The sequence below is a fragment of the Fringilla coelebs genome, assembly GCF_963513975.1.
Source record: "Fringilla coelebs genome assembly, chromosome: 16".
NCBI lineage: Eukaryota > Metazoa > Chordata > Aves > Passeriformes > Fringillidae > Fringilla > Fringilla coelebs.
This window is the reverse complement of record NC_140042.1, coordinates 13,532,873-13,545,441: the sequence shown is the minus strand read 5'-3', so window position 1 is coordinate 13,545,441 and position 12,569 is coordinate 13,532,873. Positions and strand designations below refer to the sequence as shown.

The 12,569-nt window shown below is 43.9% G+C and overlaps 1 protein-coding gene across 2 annotated transcripts in view; it reads left to right on the top strand.

Moving 5' to 3' along the window:
• The window catches only part of NPRL3 (NPR3 like, GATOR1 complex subunit), a 41,504-nt gene that overhangs the window by 11,034 nt on the left and 17,901 nt on the right, over positions 1-12,569 (top strand). For both annotated transcript variants that reach the window (XM_084216272.1, XM_084216271.1), the window contains 5 exons: positions 2,260-2,334; positions 4,349-4,502; positions 5,321-5,402; positions 11,474-11,611; positions 12,337-12,493. In XM_084216272.1, the coding sequence (XP_084072398.1) occupies positions 2,260-2,334; positions 4,349-4,502; positions 5,321-5,402; positions 11,474-11,611; positions 12,337-12,493 (606 nt within the window). The remainder of the gene's footprint in view (positions 1-2,259; positions 2,335-4,348; positions 4,503-5,320; positions 5,403-11,473; positions 11,612-12,336; positions 12,494-12,569) is intronic.

The following is a 12,569-nucleotide window of genomic DNA, read 5'->3' as shown; positions in this document are numbered from 1 at the left end:
CAGTTGTGAGTCTGCAGGAAATGTCATGGAGGATCACCAAGACTCAGTCCTGAAAGGTTAAACTGGCTTGGAAGACAGGATTCAGGTGTGCCCACGCTGTGCAAATCCATCAGCAGCCCCAGACAAGGCAAGTGGTGAACCAGGCCCAGGGTCTGAGTTGGGACCCCAGCCAGGAGTAGAAGGGGGCAGGACAAGGGTGGGATGTACTAAACCAAGGGTCTGTCCAGGAGACAGGCACAGATCCAAGGTCCATCCTGGACACAGGCACAGCTCCAGGCCCTGGGCTGAGCTTAAATGGGGTTCCTAGGTCATGGAATCTTGGGGGAAGTTGTGGGGGAACAGGTCCTGGCCAGGGCCATTAAGACCTTTTGGTCCCCTCAAGGCTCTGACAGCAGTGGCCTGTTCTCCCTCAGATAATTTTCTTTTCTTTTACTAATCTTATGTGAAAGGTTCAACTTCCTAAATGTGCTGTAAATGAGGTTGAAAATTTGTATTTGCATTTTTTTCACCACTTATTATTGTACATTCTTTCCAATCAGTTTAATCCTAATTGCATGAAATGTCACTTCATTTCAGTTTGTCTAAATAAAACTGCATCTGGGCAAATAAAGTTATAAGGAGCTGTAAACACTTTTTTGTTACTTCTGAAGGAACTTCTTTTTGGGTGTGTCTTATCACCCTAGGAGGCACCCCAGAACTTTCTAGAGTCCAGAATCTTCTAAATGTGGCAGCCATCTCTGCTGGCTTGTGTCAGTCTAAATCTGAGACCCTCCTGCAGTTAGGAGGAAGCCAGAGGAAGCTGCTTTTCCATGGAGCTCAGGCAGTGTCTGGAGTAACCCAGCAGCCTCTGCTTTGAGTTTCCTCAGAGTTCATACTGCAGTAAATTAATCCACAGGACAGTTCAGCAAATTTTTACTCCAGTGAGAGTCAGGAGTTACAAGAGCACAAACATTTAATCCTGTGTGCCAGATTGCTTTTTATGTAGCAATGTTCTGAATTCTTCCAGTTCCTTCAGCATTTTCTTTCCCAGCTCAGTCTTCTTATTTTTTTTCTGGACATGAGTTGATATGAAATCTAGCCTGCATCCCAACTGATGTTAGTGGTGGTAGTTTCTCTGATTTTAAGGAAGGGACAGGATCAGTCCTTACACTTGGAATTCACTAGATGTCCTGGAACCTGTAACTCCAGAACAGATAAACACAGTAAACTGCCTTTACCACTCTCCCATCACTGCCTTTCTGACAGAATGTAATTTTCACTTTAGGAAAAAAAAAAAAAACCAAATATGTATAATCTCCTAGTTTTCTAAGTATTGAGACTCCTGAGTGAAAGCAGACAGATTTTGGAATTCAGACCCAAGCAGTACACTGCTGGTGCTTGGAACCTGTGGGGAAGGGCAGATGCTGCTCTGTTTGCCCTGGCTCAGGTGCTGCACATACTTTGGGTAGAGAGCAGCTATTGTTTGACAGGTTCCAGCCTGGCAGGTTCCAGCTGTTTGCACTGGGGATGGGGTGGGTGTTGAGCAGGGAGCTGCAGGGGAGGTGGGAATGTGCTCTGCATTTTGTGCTCCATCTTGTGGTGACACGTGCTCCCTTTGGAGCTGGTCTGGCCATGCAAATTCCACTTGCTTGTCTCAGCTCCAGCTGTTTCTTCTCGCTGGAAAGTTTAAATCTGCCTTAGGAATGGAGCTCTCTGCTACAAAGAGAATAGAGGGGCTGGATAATGTGTTTGAAATCCTGCAGGAAGGGAAAAATCAAACCTTTTATTTTAGTACTGCTGTTCTAGAGCATATTTTGTCTGATAAAAGCAGCAGCTTGTAACAGGATGAAATTTGAATGGGGATTTTAGGAAAGGAAGGAATAGGTGTGGCCTGAGATCTGTGGAATTCTCTTGACAGTATATCTGACAGTTGTGCTAAAGCATTAAACCTAAGGTCCCTAATGATGCTAAATGTAATAACAGAGACACTAAATAAGAGTGCTGTCTTAACTGACACTCATTTCCATGCTTGTGACTAAAAGGCTTTGGTTTAAGTCTTCACAGCTGCTCAGCAAAGGCAGTGTTGTAGAGTAACTGTGGCACTCCAATTAAAAACAAAAGCATAGTTCCATATTTTGCCAGTCATATTTGATGTTATATATTGATTTGGCTGCTCTTTTTTCTCAGCTTGTTATTTAACTAAATTTTTTTATTACTTTCCCTTTGTTACTGTCTCCAGCTGACACTAGCCAATGGGGTTTTCTAAAAAATATTTTTCAGGTATCCAAAACTGACCCCTCACCAAAGAGAGAGATGCCCACCATGATTCTGTTCAACGTGGTGTTTGCACTAAGGGTAAGGACTGTGTCCATTCCATCTGACAGTGGGATGTGCCTTGCATGCATGAGACAATGCAGTAGGCTCACACTCCAGGCTTGTTTTATGATTAATGGCCAGTGTTTGAAAGCTGCCTCCTCTCAGCAGTGAGGTCACTGTAAAGGGAGAGTGCCAGGGAGCAGCAGCTGAGCAGCTAAATGAGAACAAGGTACAAGTGAAGAATAATGAGGTTTCAATGCTCAGCAAAAACCTAGAACAAATACATAGTTTCTGCCTGGAATTTTTGTCAGCATCCTCTATTAACTAGATGCTGGTGTTAAGGGATCCTGGCTTGGCTAATTAGGTGTATAAAGCCCTAGAAATTTCATTATGTTCAAGCATTACTTGATTTCTGAGCTCTGGCTTTCTTTTCCCAGTCCACAGGTTGTTTAAAAATAAAAGAGGGAGCTGGAACAGTCATCTTTGTGGAAAGGGTTGATTTGTGCTCAACTGGATGTAATGTCATCATTTTTAAACCTCCAGCTCCCTGCTTGTGAAAGGAATTTTTTTTTCTTTTAGCACTAGTACTTTTCTTACCACTGGCTTTGCAGTGGTGACATGGACATGGCCCCAGCCTGCATGGCTGATCCTCAGATGAAGAGCAAGTACCTGAATCAAGCCAGAAATTGTTTACAGAGCTCTGCTGGGAATCCAATATTCCTGTGCTTTCAGACACTCCTGGGTCAAGGAGTGCTGAATTTGCAATGGAGGAGTTGATTTTAGATTTCTCATGTTAAGAGATGTTGTTTTGGTGATTTGTTAAAGCCCTGTGCTTTGCTTGCAGGGAAGTGTGTGTAGATGTACCTGCAGACACACACATTGATGCACACTGAGCCATGTGCCAGAAGAAGTGTGGAAACCAATGCTCTTTCATTCACAGTGAAGACTAGCCCACATATTTCTGGAATCTAATTTCTAGTGCTTCTAGGAAACCTTGCTTTCTTTTCCCTTCAGCCATGATATGATACTGATGTAATTGTGTGTGTGATGCAGCACAAAATCCATTTGCCAAATGAGACACTCTTAGTTCACAGGGAGCAGTCAGGTTTCTGGAAAGTGTTGGGCAAGAAGCAAGTGGAAATTTTTTCCTGGGATGGAGCAGTGCAGCGCAGGAGGTGGGTGGAGGCCCTCAGAGATAAAGATGAGTGTCCATCTGCAGTGGGCAGACAGAGCAGGCAAAGGCCCAAGTGTGATAATCAGCACTGATCCTGCTGTGTTTGAGCTTCAGGGCTACCAACGTGGCGTGACTCAGCAAGAACAGCAGAGTAAAAAACTGATGAGTCACGCTTTGCTGTTTCTGTGCCAAGTGGTCACTTGCCAGAACTTTAAATTCCTTTAAAAGTCTTAACAAACATGAAGCAGCTGCTGACTCATGCTGGAGCAAGTGAATTCCCCCTCACCCCCCTTGGCAGCTGTACTGATGTGATAGATTTTTCCAGCACTTTCTTTCTGGGACTTTCATAAATGCAGTGTTAGTAATAAGCTATATTTGTGAATTTTTTGGGAGCAGAGATCCAAGTTAATTCAGATTTGGGATGAAAATATTGGTCATGAGCTAGTAATTGTTACCCAGTTACTGCCTTGTCAGTACCTAGGACAAACACCAGTGTGGCAACATGGAGTTAGTGGGACGTGTTAAAGGCACTGCAGCCCTTGTGCTGCCAGTGAGTTTTACCTGAACATTGGGATATTCTTCCTTTTCTTGTCTCACTGTGTGAAGTTGAGGTCTTTGCTCTCTGCTGGTAGAAGGCCTGTTAGCAACTGGAAAAACAAACAAGACAGAGCTATCCCTGTCCAGGTGTGGTGTTCCTTTCATGCACTTAGACGAGCTTAGAAATCCAAATTACGTTTGGACACCTCTGAGCTTCTGCTTGGTCGCGGGTGGAGAAAATTTCATTTTCCAGTTGAGAGGCTGATTTTTGGTCTGGATGGGAAAGCATTTGCCTGTTCCCCATCATGCCTGTAGCTCAGAGGCTGCTGGTGCTCCCCGCAGGCCAACGCGGACCCGTCGGTGATCAGCTGCCTGCACAACCTGTCGCGCAGGATCGCCATCGTCCTGCAGCACGAGGAGCGCCGCTGCCAGTACCTCACCCGCGAGGCCAAGCTCATCCTGGCCATCCAGGACGAGGTGTCTGCCATGGCAGAGAGTGAGTGCTTTCACAGCAGGGCTCTGAATGCTCTTCCAGGGGGGTGCTGGTTGTGCCTTCTTGCTTCTCTCGTGCCTGGGATCACTGTGAACAAGTTTTGGTCCTTTGTAGCATTCTGATAGCTTTTCCCTGCATTTTGCCTCAGCCAAGTTCACTATCCCTGTGCAGAGATGTGAGTTTTAGAGGTGAAGTAGTTTCTTTGATTTCTTTGCTAGTTAAGTTCAGCACAATCCCTGGAGACTGTGCGCTGAGCCATCACGTCTGTCTCTCCCTGTCAGGCTGACATGGAAGAGCTCCTGTGTGACCTGCTCCATCCAACCTAGAGCATGTTTTGCATGCTTTAATCTGTCTGCTGAGTCACCAGACTCCTTATGTGGAAGCTTCACTCTTATGTGCTGTTACCTGGCTAGCAAACAGTTACAGAGCATTTTTATAGACTGCATTTGGAAAATGCTCTGTAACTGTAATGCTCATAACAATGTGTACTGTTTGAGGTGAACTCTGACAGTGATGCATTATCTTGCTGCAAGCATTAAAAATTAAAGTTAACATCTAGAAAAGCAAAGCATTTAAAGTCATCATTTGTCAAATTTGGTTACATGTGCTTAACTGAGTTGAGGTTTAGCAGAAGTTGGCAATAATTCACTATTATCATCTTAACGTGTAACTTGAGTTATTGTAAAAGATTTGAAAGATAATTGTAGATTAAAATGATACAAATTCTGTCCCTGAGATATAGGTCAGTACCCAGTGGGGGAAGAGGAAACTCTTTGATATGAAGTCAGTTATTTGCTTTCTTGTTTTGAATCTTTCTATAGCTACAGAAGGGCCCCAGTCACCTTTTCATCACATCCTACCCAAGTGCAAACTGGCCAGAGATCTCAAAGAGACATATGACAGGTAAGTTGGATATTAGCCTTTTAGTCTTTAGCTCACAGTATGCTGTTTCTCATTGAAATCTCTTGGCTTTGTTCCTAAGGATATCATCCACTTCCTCATGCTGTTAATCATTGGAATTTGGGTTTTACACCAGGCAGAGCAATGTGAAGCATGGAAGTCAGGTGAAATGTTTGCAGAACTGCTGTCCTAATCATTACCTTGGTCTGTCTTTGGTGTCTTGTTTTTAAAAGCTGATGATTTCTGTCACAGCTTTAAGAATTATTATTTTCTTCCTTAGAGCAGGGCCACCGATTGACAAGTGAAGTGTAGAACTGACAAGTGCCATAACAGGGGTATCACAGCACTGGGAAAGGGCTCTAAACCTGCAGCTAAGGGGAAAGTGCTGCAGGAGCACTGATGGCAAGTCAGGGACTGCCCTGGCCCCATTTGTGCATGTCTGGACAGCAAATTTGGATGAGATGCTGAGACTTCCAGCAGAATGGAAAGTGTAGCATGCCGTTTCTTGGCTGGGTTAGAAGTTCTGGCAAAGGTTTCAAAGCAGTGTGGGGCTGTTGTTGAACTTTAGCAGGAGCCTGTGCCTGTCAATGCTGCCTCCTGGGGCCCAGAGGCTCCTGCAGCCAGGATTGTGCTTGGGGAAGGGCCTGGACAGAGGGATACAGAACCCCTGTGTGGGGGGAAAGATGCTGTGCCCCTTGCTTGGGGTGTTAGTCAGGGATTCAGGGAATCAGGCTGGAGTTCCTCAGGGAACCCTTTATCCTCCTTGGGTTGTGGCTTCTCAAGTACAAAGGGAATCAGAGCCCTGTAAGGTAAAGCATTGGGAGGCTAAATAATATAATAGTTGCAAAGAGCATCAGAAAACTTCTGCTAAGCTGCTCTTTGTGTTCCAGAGCTGTGAATTTCATCTTGTTTGAAGAAATGTGGTATGTGGTTCCACACACCTTGCACCTGAGTTCTAAAGTTTAAGTACTAAACTTTTAAGGAAGGCAGTTTTTATGCAGCCTGCAATTCTTATATTCCAATTATATTTTTCTGTTTCTCTAGGGCTGTGTATTTATGACTGGGCAAAACCCCTGATCGTGTTTCCAAATATTTTAGGGACACAGTGACATCTTGTGGCATTCAGCTGTGACTGTAGCAACACAGAGCCTGTGCTCATGGGCTGTGCTGATGTGAGCCTTCCCAGAGATAAGGAGGAATAGACAGACAGACCATGGAGAAATGCACTTTGGTGCTGCCCCCAGCTGTAAAACAAGGCAGTTTCTCCCTCATTTAGGCATTGTGAGTGGGGAAGAAGTGCAAGTTGGATTTGGACACTTTTGTGTGACACTGTCAAAAGCAAATGTAAGACCTTATTGGTGTTGGTAAAAATCTGAAGTGCCTGTGTGCTTGATTGGAAGGTTGTACTTGAAAAGGAGCTGACAGTGTTGTTGGGTGATAAGGAAATGTTCTGCAGGGCTTTTCTATTAATACTTCATATGAGAGCATAGGAAATATGCTTGTTATACCTGCAGTCAGATCAGCTGAGAGGAGCTGCAGCACCTTGCCAGGCAGGCATAGATTTAAAATTATTTTTTAGTAAGGTAGAAAAAGGGTTCTAGAAATACAATTTTCTGCAGGATGAATTAATTATTTCTGGGTGGCAGCAGCTCTGGAGTGAAGTCTGTGTGGTCTTCTGTGAAGTGAGGGTTAGTCATAAGTGACATGGGGTTACAAAAAAAAAACCAGATAGACAAGAATGCATAAAATAAGTCTTGTCTGCAAGATAGGCACCAATCCTGCTCACAGTTGTAAAATTCCTGCTGTAATGAATATCTTATCCAGTTTGGACACCACATTTCAAGAGGGATTTGGGCCACCTAGAGAGTGTGGAGGAGTGTGAATGACCTCAGAGGGAAGATGGAAAGATTTGCTCTGTTGCTTTTAAAGGAGAAGGGAGTGCTGGGATGGGTAAACCTTTGGATGCATGCAGTGACAAAGTGCTGTTCTAAATTTACAGGGACTTCTGGCATAGCCTTTGGCTGTGGGAGAACAGCCAGTGGAGTGGAGAGAGCACTTTGAATTGCAGATGGAGCCCAGCTCTGTTTGAGATTTGCTCCAACCAGCATTTCCAAGTGTCTGCTGATTTCTGCAATTCCAGCTGAATTTCCAGGGTTGCTCCAGAGGTGCTGTCGAGCCCTTGCCTTCCTGTAGATGGTGCTGAGGTATTTCAGGCAAGACCCAGCATGTCCCTGAGCAAGTTGGTTTGTGCAAAACCACAAGTAGAGGAATATTTCTGTTGTTCAAAGTGTTCCTTGGTTTTGAATGAGATGCCTGTGTTCCATGAGGCAGGATCAGTATCCAGGGCATCTTGACTAGCAATGGAGTGGTATTACACTGAGAGCTCAGAGGCTTTCAGCTTCTACTTTCTGGGACATTTTGTTTCTAATGGAGAGAGCTAGAATGTTTCTTTTTGATTAATTCAGAAAATTGAGAATCTTCATTCATCTTGTCCTCAAACTGAAGCATTGGTGTGGAACAGAAAGCAATGGTTTCTAGGCACAAGAAAGTTTTCAGGACTTCAGTGCTGAAAGACTTACTGGTGTTACAATATGTGTCTCTTTTGAGGAGCTTTCACATAGTTTTATCTGCAACTGCAGATAATATGTGAGTTTAATAGTTACTAACTGCCTGTCTGGTTCTAGCAAATTTCTCTTAGCTTTGCATTGGAATAAAAGTGAAAGTATGGAGAGGTTTTTGGGGAGGTTTCGATTGTTTCTTCTTTTTCATACAGAAAGAGCCTTTATAAATTTTTAGCCAGTGGGACTCAACTGTGTGGTAGATCTAGCCCATCTCAGCTCAGGGAAAAATTCTGTGAGACTTAAGGTTATTTCTGTGGCTGTCCTGTAAAATAGAATCCAACTACAGTTATTTATTAAAGGGCAGCCTTTTGTCCTTTATAAGGAAAAGTGAAATAATTTCAAAGCTCTGAGTAGTCACAACCTCTAGGAAGAACAAACTCCAAAGCTACAAGCTTACCTCCACCACACTTAAAAACATGGGGCTAATTTCTGATATAAACAGGACAGATGTGATATGAGCCCGTATATGAAAATTTCCTAACTCTTTTATAAATATGAAGTGGGGTTTCTTTGTTTTGCCAACAGTTATGGAAAAGGCTGCAGTTCTGGGAGATGCTGGCAAACTTTCATGTTCTCATTTTGGGGCAGTAGCTCACAGTTCAGGACACAGCAGAATAGAGCAAAAGAGCAGTGACAGTCCCTAAAATATTCCCCAGCTTCCTGCAGCTCTGGAGGGGTTTCTGTACATTCAGCAGCTTTCAGCTGATCTCACTTGCCGGAATTAGCCCACAGTCCTGTGAGCCAGAGTAAATATTGAACAACCACAGCATCCTCTGATAAGGAGGTCCATGGTTTTAACTACTTCTTGTGTTTCTTTCTATTTCTTCTGAACTTTGCTCCTTCTTGTAGCATGAGATGTCTCATGGGCCTTATGGTGGAGAGACATTAAACAGCTTTTTCCTGTTTGCCTCTCCCTGTCTCAATTTTAAACTCTGTTATCTGATCATCCTGATCCTTGGCCATGTATCCCTCAGATCACTCATCAGGTGTTACCAACCAGAGATTAAAAAAAAAAGTGTTGAAACAAAGTTTTTATTGAATAAAATGTCTTGGAGGGTTTAATATCCTATTGCCTGAATGTTTGTGTCTATACTGGGGACATTATTTAACTCTGCTGTCTGGCCAAGGGCAGTTGCAAGTGTTGCTGCTGGAGGGTGCAGCTTGTTCCTTGTCAAATTACAGACACTTAATTATTTTCCATCCAAGGAGGGGCAGGTGAAGGAGAAATTGTGTTCATAAAGCTATAATGAAGGCTGGAAATTGTACAGCTGAATGCAAATGCAGAAGAATAAAATTAAGATCCAGATCAGAACTGAAAATCTGGTTTTCTTGTTGTCTTTAATTCTAGGCTCTTGTTGTGTAGTGCACTGTAGATAAAATTATGCTATGGAGAGTGTAATTATGTAATTAAAGCTTTTGCCTTAGTGCACTTGGACCAAACAATGAAAGGAACCAACTGGATCTTTGTCTGAATGTTAAACTCTGCAGGGGAAACGTCCCTGCAAGTGTTTCATGCTTTCATGTATCTCTGCTGCTCTTGGGTAACCTGTTTTTACAACCCCAAGAGGTTTCAGGTGGTCTCTGAACTCGCTTGTCCCATTCCTTTATTGCCATGTTTCCCCTTGTGAGGATTTGGCCTGGGAGGTGGTGTGGGTAACCACAGCTTCAGCCCTTTTCCCTGATGGATTTGAGGGAATCCAGCTTTATCTGTCAGTTGTTTGTGGTGGGATGAGCAGTGTTACTGGAGCTGCAGCATTTAATGAACTAAACCAGAGGTGTTTGTGCTTTGCATGTTCCTTCATGGCTGGGAGCCTCGGAGCAGATCAGAGCTGCTGGGGCCAGAGAGGCACTGGATTCACCCTCTCAGTGCCTTTTAAAAAGATGAAAACACACAATCTCTGCTGCCTTTGCAGCTTAAAAAATCAGCATTTTCCAGAGTTCCATGCAAGATTTGAGAACAAACCCTCATGATAAATATTGTCTGCAGTGAGATGTTCCCAATGAGTCTGATCATGTGTGAGGTGGGAGGGGATGCTGTTTGCTCTCTCACCACTCTGTTGTGGTTTGGTGAGTAGTTGCACCAGCAGCCAAAGCTACCCAATGTTTTTGTTTAAAGCTGAAATTTCTGCTCTCTCCAAACCCTCTACACAGCCAGATGAGCTTGAAAAAAAACATGTTAGTTTGTGACCTGCAGTTGAATGCTGGTTATAAATGGTTAAACCACCACATAAAGACTTTTCCAGAAGTATATTTGCTCCTGGCATGTTTTTTAATCTGTTTTGTGTAGAGGGGGAAATTCATGGCAGTTATTGACACAAAAGTCAAATTGTGAGTCTCAACACACTTTGAATTTAAAATTCAGGCTGGAATTTTCAGAGTGCAAACTTTGAAATTTGATTTTAAGCCAAAAACATTTTTTGGAAAGAAAGTTCAAAATTGAAGGGCATTGACAAATTCAGTTCTCAGGTGTAGAGCTTGAGATTGATAAATTTATGTGTTCCTAACTCATGAAAAGGTGTGGTGGTTCCTCCCAGCGCAGCTGTTCCCATGCCAGCATCCTGCCTGTGGAATGGGAATATTGTTAAGGGTTTGCAGGGTGGTGCTTAGCTCCTTATGGTACATTTCCCATTTTAAGTAAATATAGTTCCCTCCTAAAGTGGATTCCATCTCTTGTCTAGATTTGCAGACTTCTGTAAAAGCACCTGAATGATGATCCTGGCTCTAATCTCCAGCTTTTCTGTTTTTTTGGGGTTTTTTTTTTTCAGTAAAAGAGGCTTATTGTTGCTTTCAGGCTGAGTGCAAGGGTCTGACTTTATTGTCTTTATTATTCCTGGGACATCCATTGCTTCCACTCCAGTCCTGTTGTCTGGAGTCAGCTGAAGGACTTAGCTCAGTCCCTGTGGTTTCCTAGAGTGAGGAAACCACGGAACAGGCACGTTTGTGATTTCATGTGACAAGCAGGAACAGGTTAGTAAGGAAACAAACAACCTAAGCAGAACACAAGGAGGCTGTTATTGTGGAAATGTGCTGCTTGGAACAGCCCTTGCCCAGTACAGACATCCTCTTTTCTTTTTGCTTGGAGGGGAAGATGGAAATTGGAGGTGAAAACAGTGTGCTCAGTTCATCTTTGCAGCTTTGGCCTAGAGAATTTGCCTTTGCCTTGCAGTAGATCTTGAATAAACTTCTTTAACTTGAGACATTGCTGCAATGTTAAGGGCAGAGGGAGCAGAAGGTCAGTGGTGAAGTCTTTCAAATCTCCCTCCAAATGCTCTAGGTGCTCTGTATGTCCAGCTGTGGGGGGCCCTTGCAGTTAGGAGTCAGCTGGGAACAGACAGAGTGCATTCAGTCTTTTCCTGTCCTGATCTGATTTCTGTGCAGGGGTGAGCCTGGACCACAGTTTCCATTTGTGATCCAGGGTAAATGCTGTATGGATTGATTGCCTTCCTGTTTTAGTCTCTGCACCACAGGGGTGGTTCGTTTACACATCAACAACTGGCTGGAAGTGAGTTTCTGCCTTCCTCACAAAATCCACTATGTTGCCACCAACTTCATACCCCCAGAAGCAATTGAGAGGAGTCTGAAATCCATCAGGTAAGAGCAAGCTCTGCCCCTCAGAGTGTGGCCAGTCCTTGCTCCTGTTCCAAGGGGGATGGTGCACATGTCTGAGGTGGCTCAGGCAGGGGGCTGGTGTGACTGGGCTGTGGAGGAGGGGGGCCCTGGGCTCAGACAGGACTGCCTGGAGCTGCTGCTGTGGCTCTGTGGTGCTGTTGGAATCATGGTGGTTGGAAGCCACAGCCTTGGTGTTCACTTTAGGTGTTTGTACTGAGGGCATGCTGCAAGAGTGGCCTGCACTGTTTGCAGCCAGGAATTGTTCATTTTAATCTGTTGGCCCAGAAATAATTCTGCTTTTGGAAGAAAGAGAGCCCAGGTCCTGAGATACCTTACTTCCTGTGTTTGTTTACCTGCAAAAATAATTAACTTCTTCTTTCTTCCTTTCTTCTACTCCATTCTGTATTTCAGTATTGCGGATGAGCAGTTTTCAGACTTGTTCTTAATTGTGTGCCAATGCAGTGCAGTCTTTTTTCCTTGTCACCGGGGTATCCAGTTCCCATATAACCCTCTGTCTCCTTTTCACAGGGAGCCTCTTATGCTGTAACATAAAAATAAGCTGATTTTGAACCCAGTTAGAGCAAAAGGATGATATTAGAAATTCTTTTTTTACCATTACATTGACCCCAGGTATCGTGGTGTAGGAATAACAAAGCCTTCAGGAAAAGCTGCAGTTTACTGTGCAAATGTATTCTATTATTCTGCAGGCCTTACCATGCCTTATTACTTTTAAATGATGAGAAGTCATTGCTTAATGAGCTCCCGTTGGACTGCTCTCCTGCCCTGGTGAGAGTAATTAAAACTACCTCTGCTGTGAAGAATTTGCAGCAACTGGCTCAAGATGCTGACTTGGCATTGCTGCAGGTATGAGGAGCTGTCAGCAGCTGCTGAGAGCTTTTTAAATCACGAGCTGTTTTCTCCTGTGTGCCCCTGGGCTTGT